This window comes from Papaver somniferum, chromosome 1 (genome assembly GCF_003573695.1).
Source record: "Papaver somniferum cultivar HN1 chromosome 1, ASM357369v1, whole genome shotgun sequence".
NCBI lineage: Eukaryota > Viridiplantae > Streptophyta > Magnoliopsida > Ranunculales > Papaveraceae > Papaver > Papaver somniferum.
In genome coordinates, this window is record NC_039358.1 from 91,868,941 (window position 1) to 91,881,880 (window position 12,940).

General features: G+C 36.3%; 2 protein-coding genes and 1 pseudogene across 2 annotated transcripts in view; all 3 read right to left on the reverse strand.

The window, feature by feature from the left end:
• Positions 1–6,631: 6,631 nt before the first annotated feature.
• LOC113331239 lies at positions 6,632–8,176 on the reverse strand (annotated as a pseudogene).
• A 430-nt stretch (positions 8,177–8,606) lies between these two features.
• LOC113294437 (ent-kaurene oxidase, chloroplastic-like) lies at positions 8,607–12,934 on the reverse strand. The gene is made up of 8 exons (XM_026542833.1): positions 11,313–12,934; positions 11,067–11,227; positions 10,319–10,480; positions 10,076–10,216; positions 9,710–9,967; positions 9,445–9,606; positions 9,146–9,340; positions 8,607–9,047 (listed from the first exon to the last, which is right to left on the reverse strand). Exons 1-8 carry the CDS (start codon positions 11,470–11,472, stop codon positions 8,733–8,735), a joined length of 1,554 nt encoding a protein of 517 aa, XP_026398618.1. The 5' UTR covers positions 11,473–12,934; the 3' UTR covers positions 8,607–8,732.
• Positions 12,642–12,940, reverse strand: part of LOC113347477 (pollen-specific leucine-rich repeat extensin-like protein 1) — a 2,562-nt gene continuing 2,263 nt past the window's right edge. Inside the window, exon 2 of the mRNA XM_026591143.1 lies at positions 12,642–12,758. Within this exon, the coding sequence (XP_026446928.1) occupies positions 12,642–12,758 (117 nt within the window). The remainder of the gene's footprint in view (positions 12,759–12,940) is intronic.

Consider the following 12,940-nt stretch of genomic DNA (forward strand, 5'->3'; position numbering starts at 1 on the left):
CAAGAAAAGATAAAGGAATCAAGAATAACCACTACTCTAGATTTTCTCTCTCCTATTTACTTGTTTCTCACTCAGAAAAGATCTCTCATTTCTTTTACAACTGAGCGGCTATTTATAGGGAATTACATAGTGGACGACAGCTAATTTGTCCTTTATTTTCGGATATGGCTTGAGACATTCTCGCAACCTTACAAATGTTAATCTCGCAAACTCCCTAATTTTCGCAAGATCATCACATTTTTCTCATGATTTAGCTGACATCGTTTATTATTTATTATTTCGTTTCTGAAGTTGTTCTGCGACACTGCTGTGTTGTGTTGTTCATAATTTCGCTGAGGCATTATTGCTGCGAAATTCTGATCGTACACAAAAAATACCGGTTTGATTTCCCTTTAGATGTAAATCAAGGTTTTGGAAATCTTGTGTTTATTTTGATAAAAACAATTACTAGGTAAAAGTAATATCAAAACAAACTTGTAGATTAGGGTTTTATCTTACAATCAGTATACGTACACACAACGAGTCCGTGAACCTGATTTTCGTAAGTGAACTTGGGTGATTCCAAAGACCAATTTCCAAGTTAAGAAAACCCTAATAATTCTACAACAAGAACAACTGAATAAATCCAGATATATCTTGTTTAAAACTTCTCAAGGATTTTTACGAGATGCCTCAATAGAAGTTTTTCTTTCTAGTCTCCGATTTCGACTAACAAGTGTTGGTATATGATCGGAAACTGAAATCTATCAAAACCTAGGGTTTATGATCAACAACTCTTGAATGATTTTATATCGGAAGAGTAAACCTTAAAATAGTCAAGAGGTGAAAAACCTAGATTACAAGTTGTATGATTAATCACGAAGATTAAATCCAACTCGGCTTTGTGATCCCCAATACAAAGACTTTTATCTCACTCTTGTTCACGAAGAACAAAAGACGTGGAAAAGAACCTCAAAGCTTACACCAATTTTCCAAAGGATGAAAACGTGTAAACTTGTGAACCCTTTATTTATAGTGAAAAAGGTAGCTTAGAAGCTAAGCAAGGGTTTTGACTATTTTCCTTTTTCAAGACTCTCCTAAATATGGGGAGTCTTTCCTAAGTTACAACTCTTGCCAAAATAATTAAATAAATAACTAATTAGCAAAAATTATATTTATGTGAATAAATCACATTTTAACTTAGGCAGGAAACACAAACACTTTAATATGGTAATCAAATATGTTTGGACCAATAGCCATCTTGCCTAGATAAGGAAACATCACCAAATTGAACAAAAATACCTTTTAGTCACGTAATTGGGCCCAAGTCCATGTACTGTTACAAACAGTCAATGGATTGTTTCCTACTAACGAACTGTAACAAGTACAACAACACTTATAATTGTTACTTTAATAAATCACTCATAATTTCATCGTTATAACTCGGAATTGAGTGATTCTTGGCTCGTTGAATTCATAAGCTCATTCACTATAACATGAGATTCTTTAAAAGGATAAAGGTTATTGTCTCCAAGGTCATGAATCAAATAACCCAAGTATATATACATAAATGTACATTTACCGCATCGAAATTGTTCCATAGAGTGAGCATATATATTGATAGATTATAAAAGTAGAATTGAACAAGAATCCAAATGAAATCAATCACATACCTTTGTTGATGAAGTACTTGTTGTGTCTTCTTGTAGTCTTCAATCTTCAATCTTCATCCTTTAAGGATAGTTTCGATTCAACTTCTTAGACCTAATCTAGTCCAAAACTATCTTTAGTATGCTAAATCAAGAATGAATTTTGGAAACTAAAATTGACAACTGAATTGACATACCAACGCTAGTGGGTTCAACCGAGCAGTGCTCTAACAAAAGGGGGAGATTGTTAGAGCATAGCTCGGTTGAACCCACCAAGCGTTGGTATGTCAAGTTTGGTTGTCATATTTTAGTGAATCAAAACTCATTTAATGAGTCGCTTGATTACATACTAGAGTCAACTTCGTATAGGTTAGCTTGAAAGTGTTAGGATATGAGACTTACAAGTATTACATGAAGACTTGAAGAACGTGAAGAAGTATGGAGCTACAACAACAACATCATCCTTCCTTTGAGGTTAGTAATATTTGACTTGAACTGTTTCTTTCCCTAACGTATCTTTCAAGTCGTGCATATTGAAAACATAACTGCGAAGCTGTGTATGAAACTCTAGTTAGACATAGTATTAAGGAATACAATACGAGGTTTATTGCTTAACCATTAAACTTTGTATATAAGACATCGACATGATCATATGAATGCTATTGTGATTATGTATGGGTATGAGTGAAGATTTCATCCTAGGAAACAAAGTTTTACATTCGTTTAAAGGAAGTAAGTTCATAAACTTGATTTGTGAATCGAAAGGGTAATCGCTAGGCTTATTGATATTTTTTTCATTGCAAATCTATTTTGAATTACCAATATGTGTGTTTAGTATAACCGCTCATAAGCTTGTTTATGTATCTTGGTAAAACTATTCAAAGGCCTAACTTATGTATTGGTATGACTTTTATTAGTGAAACCAATCTTAAGTAATCACTCAAGATGGTATGATCGATGCCTTGTAAATAACAACTTTTATCTAGTCATTGGGGAACCGATCCTAGTAAGTGGTGCAATAAATTTGCAAGAGGGAATCGATCCTTGTAATAGGCGCAACGCGTTTTTAGTAGATGGGGGAACCGATCCTATGAACATGTGCAACAAGTTTGTAGTTTTTGGGAACCGATCCTATGGACATGTGCAACCGAATACAGGTAGTTACCATAAGTTGTGGGGAAACGATCCTAGTACCTAGTCAACCGAATTTCGGTAACTAGCGTGACTATGCACAGTACTCACATGGAGGTAGAACCGAACTTGTTTTGGTAGAACCTAGAAACCCATAATTGGTGATTTGATAAGATAATCAATCACATAGTTCTTAGAATTCAGACGAACCAATTCTAAACTTGTTTGGAAGTGTGGAAAATCGTTTCCAAGATTATAAGTATGATTTGTAATGTGCATTTACTGATTATAGATTTTTCTATTGGGATTTCAGTCAATATTTGGACAGTGCATTTCCAGGAATTATGAAAACCAATTTTGTGTTTATTGCATATCTTTGAGAATATTCGGTTTTGGAAATTCCTTGGTGTCCAAACTTCCTTGTCTATAAATATTGAAGTTTGCATTTCTAGCAAACTAATCCTCAGAGCCAGCAAAAATGCCTAGTTGTGTTGTTACTGGTGGAGCCGCCTATTCGGAGAGGAAAGTAACCTAATTAGGAGAAATCTCTTACGGCCGCTCAGTTTAAAGACTTCTTTGGGATTGAGAAGCTCTATTAGTACCATTGGTGGGAAACTAGATAATATTGCAGTTTATTATTAGTTCTCGATTGATTTGATTGACTAACGGTTGTTGAACTTTGATTGCACCTAGTTTGTTCATGCTTGATAATCTTCTCTTCTGATATAAGATTCACTCAAACTAGATCGAAGTTTCGACAAGGATTTTTAGACTGTTTGTAGATCTAAAGACGTCTTGTGATAATCCAACGTTAACAGACTCCGTTCTGTGTGTGATTGATCACAAGAGATTCAAGTTGATTGTGTGCAGGTGCTGATTGAAGATTAAAGAAGATTTGAAGACAAGAAGATTTTTTGGGTTCATAATCTTTGGTGTGCACAATACTTGTTTCGGCTGGAAAAGGATCCAACTATAATCGGTTTATCTTTATGATATATCGGATTGATTAGTTGAGTAGATCGGCATCAATACACTTCTTTGTGATTAATAGTATTGATTGCATAGTCTAACAATTACTTCGGTAGTTTTTGAGAAATTGATCTAAGGACCCGACAAAAGAGTTTATTGGTTAAACGGAAGAGCCTTTGTCAAACTCATATCACGTTGTTTGAAAAGAGTTGGTACCGAACTGATTTGTTGTCCCTTTACTGTTTGAAATACGAACCAAAGGAATTGTTCCAAGTGCGTGACTTATTAACAAGTTGGAGGCGCAGGGACACTGAGGAAACTAGGTGAACTATAGGTTTAGTTGCTTGGTCTCAACTATACGAAGTTGGTTTGCTTTTGTATAGCGGCTTAATTCTGAGAGTATTCAATTATGGACTAGGTCCCGGGGTTTTTCTGCATTTGCGGTTTCCTCGTTAACAAAATCTTGTTGTGTCATTTACTTTTATTTTCCGTAATTATAATTGTTGTTATTATAATTTAAAGTAAATTACACAAACGTTAATTCTTATTTTACTTGATGGACAATCCCTAGAGTTTGGTTAAGTCTGAACCTATTATCAAGTAAACATACTTCGTTGTTGTATTGTCTCGATCCTGTATCTATAGTCAAACACACAACTTATCTTGTTGTCGTATTGTCTCGATCTCGTATCCATAGACGATCACACGAAGTGTGAACCGATTAGTTGTATTATCTCGACTCAGTCTATAGACAATTACTTTCGGAGAAAGGACTTATAGGTGGAAAAGTTTTAGATTGAGGTATATTTGGATACCCTCATCTTTTCATACATGGTGATCTAGAAGAGGATATCTATATGACTCAGCCGAGTGGGTTCAAAGTTGCTAGAAAAGAAGATTGTGTATGCAAGCTGAAAAATCGTTGTATAGGCTGAAGCAGTCTCCAAGACAGTGGTACAAGCGATTTGATCAGTTTATGATTGACCAGACATACACAAAATGTCAGTATGACCATTGTGTATACATCAAGAAGCTACGTGATGGGTATTTCATATATTTTCTCTTGTATGCCGATGATATGCTGATAGCATCAAATAACAAGAAAGAGATTGAGAATTTGAAGCACAAATTGTAAACTGAGTTTGAGATGAAAGATCTGGGAGAAGATTCTTGGCATGGAAATTCAACGTGACAGAGAGAAGGGTAAAGTTTGTTTGTCTCAGAAGGCATACTTGAAGAAAGTGTTACATAAATTTGGTGTTTGCGAAGGAACTAAAACTGTAAGTGCTCCCTTTGGTCTTCATTTTAAGTTGAGTTCTGATATGTCTCCTACTACTGAAGAAGAGCGTGAGTATATGACCCAAGTCCCATATGCTAGTGCTATTGGTAGCTTGATGTATGCGATGGTATGTACGAGACCAGACATTTCACATGCAGTAAGTATGATCAGCCATTATATGCATAATCCTGGTAAAGGACATTGGCAAGCTGTGAAATGGATTTTGAGGTATACTTATGGTACTGTTGATGTTGGCTTGGAGTTTGTGAAGGAAGATTAGAGAAATCAGCTATGTGTTGGTTACGTAGATTCCGATTATGCTGGTGATTTGGACAAGAGGCGTTCAACTACAGGGTATGTATTTACCTTGGATGGAACACCGGTTAGTTGGAGATCGATTTTGCAGTCTACTGTGGATCTCTCAACTACTGAAGCAGAGTGTATGGCAGTGACAAAGGAATTTAAGGAGGCTATATGGTTATAAGGTTTGCTCGATGACTTGGGTGTTGTGCAGGAACAGCTTCCTGTGCATTGTGATAGTCTTAGTGCAATTTACTTGGGTAAGAATCAAGTGCATCATGCCAGAACCAAACATATAGATGTTCGATTTCACTTTGTTAGAGAAATTCTTGAAGAAGAAGAAGAAATTCTACTTGTGAAGATCGATACCAAAGACAATCCAGCTGATATGTTAACGAAAGTAGTATCTGTGGTCAAGTTTCGTCATTGCTCGAAATTGATCCACATTCTTCCGGTTTGGTGAGACTCTTTGGGGTAGAGGTTCTTAGGAACCTGGTGGAGGCCTCTTAGTAAGGCCATTAAGTGAACTACGGTCGGTTTGATTCCTTGCAGAGGATACGTAGGCAGCCTATGGCGCAATCGATGTTAAAAGACGAAGGTGGTTTTGTTATTGATCGTCTCATGCATGAATGCATGATCCGAGGTGGAGAATTGTTGGACGCTGGGGTGTTTATAAGACATGGTTTTGTGGGAGAGTTCAAAACCGTGTGGAACTCCTAACCGTGTGGAGAAGTTAACTAGGTCGGAGGGATGATTTTGGGAAGAACCAAAATCAGTCGGTCACAAGGAGCTAAGATAACTCTTCTTTGTGTACTTATTCCTAAAGTTTAGGGAATTCCTAGCTAAGTTATGAAACCCTAGTCTTGCAGGCTAAGTAATGTGTCTATATAAATAGCCTAGTAGAGAACCTAGAAAAAACACACCAAAAATTCTTCTTTCTCTCTTAGGGTTTATATATTTTCTCCTAAACGATAATATATAAAATCTCTCTTTTTCCCGAGGATTCAACCTCGTTAAATTCTCATCTCTTTTCTTTCTAGTTTGTATTATTTGCAATATTTAGAGTATTATTGTGTGGCTGTGCAAATCGCTTCCGCAAGGTTTTAGCGCAACGCGACAGTTGACAAAATAAATTTGTACGTTAAGCTCATTATTCAAGAAGGCGTTGGAAACAAACGTACTCCATTGAATCGCAATTAAAATGGACATAAACAGTTTTGGTAATGAACCAAAATAAGAAAACACACATACTAAAGATTACACTTTTCGCTGCTGTATATTTTCAAAAAATGCAAGAAAATCATGAAGTATCAAATGTTTATCTCTAGAGATCTCTAAGTTTCCTTAGATTTATAGGTGATATTACACGAGTATCACCATCAATCAGTTGTTTAGCAATTATCAAATTTGCAGCTTCACTTGGATGATAATTGTCCCAAAATACGTATTTGGACCGATCTGCACACATACTAGATGTTGGGCCACATGGAAGTATTCCTTGTAATTTCCCTCCATTTCCACAACAAGCTTTACTTGCTGATTTGAATCCTGAGAAAATAGAAAAAATTACAAAAAAGAATAAAACTTATGTTTATAATCATCTCTTGGTTTTGAAGCAACCAATTCAACTACTACGTACTTTCAATATTTATAGCATGAACTTACCGAGTTTTTTATAACTTGTGATGATTTCCGAGACTAGATCATAAACGTTTGCAAAGACGAATTTTGCTCTGGTAAGTTTTCATTCAGTTCTGTTAGAAGATCTTTCAATCGTGCGTTATATTGAAGCGCTAGCTTATTAGGCAATTCCACACATTGATCTTCTTTAAGTTTGTTTAGTGACTTTTGATATGGAATGCAACCAATTGGTCCTACATTAGCGATAAGGAACTTTCGAGCATCAAGATTGTAAAGTCTCTGCAGTTGTCAGTTAGAATGCATGTGTTAGGAAGATTTACACTGACAACATAAAGAAATGAGATTTTTTACGTACTAATTAATCATGTTCATTTTTTTTTACTTACAGTAAGCTGATCCTTCAGAGTAGTAATAAGGTGGTCGACGAAAACATCTGGATTTTCGGAAACTCTTTGACCGATTGAGACAACCGGTACAAAATAATTGTTGAGAAAATCATTTGCTCCAACTGTGATGGAGAAAATGGATTTTCTGGTTATAAACTCTCTTGCAGTTGATGAACCCAACAATTCATTCAACTGCTTTCGAGTAATATTGAAATAATCAATCTGGATATCCATTGAAAGCCTATTAACCTGCAACATATAGATTTTTGTAATCAGTTGGATCTATTGCGAAATTGCAAGTGAAATGGTAGCTTAAGAAACTAGTTTTAGTCGAGATTTAGAAAATTTACGAATATTTTCCCGGTTGCATTCAGTATCCCTCCTCCTCCTGATGCATAATTTACTCCATTCAGTAAAGCGTCGCCAGTGGTATTTGGGGCCAAAAACGGAGCGGCATAGCCTGATTGTCCTAGTTCTTCCGCTAAAAAATATATACATAAACATGTCGATAAGGTCAGGGAAATCGAACGATAAGTAGTGTACATACTCGCACAAGAAACAGCAGAAGCAGAGAAACAGCAGCTAGGCTTCTTACCTACAATGTCTGCAATGGTCCTGCCATTGGTGAACCGACCAGTGGGTTTCCCTCCTGAAGCCTTATAATCGATTCCATTTTGTCGGGTATCAGCTTTGGATAACGTCGAAAAGTAGTTATTATTTCCGGCATCGACAAGAGAATCTCCGAAAATGAAAGTTGTCCCGTCGAGAGAATGAACAGATTTACTAAGAGAAACGACACTAAATATGTAGAACAAAGCTAGAATCATGCTGTAAGAGTTCATAAACACGCTACTAATTTTCAATCTTCGATAGAAGAAAGCAAATTTATCAGCAGATTCGATCACCAGCTCTACTTGGCCAAGAGACTTCAACAAAAACCAACAGAGGGGAACTTATGTTCAAGGAGTGTGTTTAGTTGGACTTTTTATAGCAAGGAAAAACAAAGGATGTAATGAAGAATATTTGATTTTGTAGAAGGGGTAGTTCAGCAAACTTTTGAGTATTGTGCACAATTTTTCTTCGAGAATCGAGTTAAATATATTTGCACGGGATATGTCATCAAAGGTGTGTCCTATTTTCTTGACACACAATTGCTATACCTAGCAAGTAATGTTGTTTAACAACAACAACAGCAGGACAGCCTCTAGAAAGCTCTAGTTAGTTTACTGATGGACAACACAAGTCAATGAAGATAATAAAAACCGACAAGAATTGGCAAAAGGGAAACCATTTTGAATTGTACCATTAACATGACCTTATTCTTTTGTTTTTGTAAACAAAACAGCATCTAACCAAAAACATACGATAACCTGTATAGGACTACGCAAACTCTCAGCTTCATAAATCTCTTGGAGTTATGAATGCTAGCACAGGATTGAGCTTCTGAGTAGTGAGACTAACTGTACTGACATCTTCTTCCTGTCCTTGTTTCAAACTCCATTTGAACTCCTGAATAAATCTAGCAATAGCAGCACAAGAAAGCGACAGTGCCTGCAAAGATCCTGCACAGACTCTCTTTCCTCCTCCAAATGCCATCGTCTTGTAAAGATCCATGGGGTCATACTTGTTATTTAAAAATCTCTCGGGCTTCCATTCTTCCGGTGAATCCCATTGGTTCTTGTCCATATTACACCCATAGATGTTGATGGCAATCTACGTTCATAAATTTAGATCATTTGCCACAAGCTATGAAACAATCAATGAGCATTACAACAACAAGAAGACGAATATTTTCACTTAAAGATACTCACCTCAGTTCCAGCAGGAATGTCATATCCTCCTAGTTGAGTATCTTCGTGTACATATCTCAAAGGAATGACCGGAACAGGTGAATGCCTTCTCAGAGTTTCATGAAAAACAGCACTTAGGTACGTGAGCTCATTATAATGCTCCTCCGTGTACATGCTGTTTCCGCAAACCTTTTGGATTTCATCGTAGAGGCGATCCTGATGAATCAATATGAAGAAGAGAGCAAAAATAAGAAACTATCCTAGGTACAACTGATGCAGTGGAATGCTAAATATACTAAAGAGTTATTTGAGAAAAACACCTGATAATTTGAACTTTTTGCAAGCTCATACATGGCCCATTCTGTTATGACTAAAGTTGTGTCAGAAGCCTCAATAATTGTTTCCCAAATCAACATGATCAGTTGCGTCTCCGTAAGAGTGTTCCCTTGGGATAATAAGAAGTCCAGATAACAATTTATTTCCTGTTTGAGATACATGTAAACTCATTATAATAGTGTGCCTGACTGAAAAAAAAATGTTGACGAGTTTATTCCAGAGAGAAGTTTTTCCTAGAGGGCACTATACCTCTCCTGAAGAGATTCTGTTCTTTTGCTCCTCTATAAGGGTTTTCATCACTTCTCGTCTGCGCAGTTCCATACGCCGGATGTTCATTTCGGCACTTTTATTTGGAACCCATCTCAGGTATGGGAAGAAATCTCTCCAATCTACCTCAATTGCTCCCATCATTGGATCCACCACTAAAACTTGAAAAATCTCGTCTCTTGACAAAGTTTTCCCAAGTCCCTTGACATATATTGGAGACTCGACATCCTTTCCTAAAGCCTTAATATCCGTTCCATGAAAAAAAAAAATCAAGATTAATGGAAATTCTTTTCTCAGTATAAAGTTTGCTTAAGTTGAATACAATCAACAAGAGAAATTTTAACTCACTTGTTTCATTGCTAAACCAAAGATTTCATCTTGGAATATCTCTCTGAGGTTTACAGGTTCAAGAGGATTTTCTTTTGCATGAGTATGTAAGCGACGCACTACATTATCTATCATATTGTCTCTGTGCCCACGATGTTTTTTCTGAAATGAATAAGTAAATTCGGGGTTAACTTTATGCAACTTCATCCTTGTAATAAAGCTAGCTAACTCATAACTAACAGTACCAGATTTGTGTTCACAAACCTGAGCATTGGGTCCCAACATGCCATTGAGTATGTGTCGTTTTGCCATCTTGTGGAATTCATTATAGTCACTTGTGGCAACCATAGTTTTATCAGCTGTAAGTATTTTCAACGCATTTGAAAGCTTCCTCGTTGAAATGGATGAGTGTTTAGTCACCATAGCCTGTAAAACGACCAACACAAACAAGCATGCATCCATATGAACTCATATTACTATTAAGCTTAAAATCTGCTATAAGTTTTACTATGACCCCATCCCAAAAATATGGTAACATTACAACAAGCAACAAAGAAGAAATGTTTTCCTAATGGTACGTTAAGTAGAAAAAGGAAATGTCTTCCAAATCTCTTAAGGATCCTAGTAAGTTCTTCCCCTGTTCGTCTTATGTGCCTTGAAGTCATCTTGCTTGTTTTATGGCCTTTTTGCTTTTTTGTGCTTCTTTAATATTTAACAAAATCGGCCTATGAAGCCCTTGTTGCTTATCAATGGTGTAAACATGTGCGACATACTAGCCTCACATAGTCACATGCTCCCGATCACAGCCATCTCGACACACTACTAAACAGTCTCGCCAAATAATTGATCGACAGGCTGATCAGATGTGACAAAGCAGAAGATGGGAATAGGCCAATAGGGTCACCAAAACTTACAAAAGCATATAGATGTAAGAGTATCGGCACAAAGTTATAGGGTATGGAAATAGATGAACAGTTAAAGTGATAGAAAAAGATTGCAAATTAGTACAAACCTCTTTGGCTACATGGTTATTATTGAGGACTACAATAGTAGAAGCTCCTGTCTTTATAGAGTATATAGGTCCATAGACTTCAGCCCACTTTGTGAAAGTTTGGTGTGGTTTCTTATCCTTGAGTTGCAGTAGATTCCCAATCAACGGTAGTCCAGGAACCACTACAGAGAAAATCTATAAATCAATGTTTACTTTGGCAGGAAAAAAAAAAATTCTAAATAGTAATATGAAGTGATCAGATCATACCAGGAATAGATGAAGTCTTGCTGTTTTGCTTCTGCCTAGAATAATACCCTTTTAAGATTATGATCAAAACAAAACCCAAAGCCATGGTGATAACTAAAGGCATAATAAGAAAGTGTTTTTGGTGATAATGATTATAAAGAGAATCTATGAACATTTCCATCGTTGAACTTAGTTTCTTTTCCTGAACTCTGATTTCTTTCTTTTTATGGATAATAAAGAATGAAATGCACGTATATATAGAATATAGGACAGAGACTCAGATATATAGATAAATAGACACTGATAGACTAAAAGAGAGAGGGAGATTGCGCTTCTGGGGTTAGGGAGAGACAGAGAGTGACCTTTGGGTTTCAAGAGGTGTACATTTAGAGAACAGTGATGGTATGGTTTTTGATGGATTGTGCTGGATACCTAGACTAGAAAACAAGAGCAAACAGTATGGTGGAAAATTGTTTGATAGCGTTCTTGGTCGTTTTGAGAAAAAACAAAAGGAAACATCTGAAAGATTCGTATCTTTCTTCTTCCTTCTATTATATACTGTTTGTTGTTTAATTATACTGTCATTACCCTTGCTAATTCAGAATTGTGTAACGATTTGACAAGCACTGAGTAATGTGTATATTGCCGTCTGAATCATGCATTTTTCACTCTCTTGTGCGTGTCAAACTCATATGGGGAGTAACTTCAAGATAGTGATCCGTGGAATCCGGACTTGATACATTTTGATTCAGATTGAAGATAGATACAGAAATTTAATTAAGGAAAATTTAATACTGGGGAAAAGATTAAGCACAAACTTAACATGGAATGTCATTTTAATTAGTACCACCTACCTCGTGATTAAGAGAATCATTCACATCCTTGTATCTCATCTCATTTATTCTTTATGATGTGAAACGTCGTTTTGTTCTTGTCTTAGCATTCTTGTATTGTCAATCAATCTTATTAACAAACATTTGGTATGAAATTATGAATCTCCCTTTTGTTTGGCTTCAAGACCATAAAAAATTAAATAACAAGTACGTTATAAGGATGACTTTGTCTGTCTGTCTGTTTTTTGTGCACGACCGGAATGCAATAACTAGTCGGCATTTTGCGTACAAAACAAGAGAATGTAAGTAAAACCTCATAATATTCTAACTAAGATGGATTACATTCCCTGCATTAAAAGGCTTATTGATATATTTTTGTATAAATATTATACATTATCAAAGACAAACTAAGTGTATTTTTTTTTTCTGTTCTTTTTCTTTTTCTTGTTCCCAAGGGAAGAGATGAAATGTATACGGGGAAAAAGTACAAAAAAACAGCAGCAAAAACAGAACAATTTCATACTGATGAGGCTGCAATTAACAAGAACCCGTGACTAGGATTTGATGGAATATGCAAGGAAGTAGAACTGATAAAAACATTGCCCACCAAAAACACAAGAACTTGTGAAGAGATCTAGAGAGAGTGGTGTGGAACTAGTTAGTAGCCTGGGAACATTGGTGGGGGAGGTGAAGAGTATTCCATTCCCAAGGTTGGTGGGAGGATAACATCTGGCATTTCAGGTGGTGGTGGTGAGTATACTGGTGGCGGTGGTGAGTGAACTGGTGGTGGAGGTGAGTGGACTGGGGGTGGTGGTG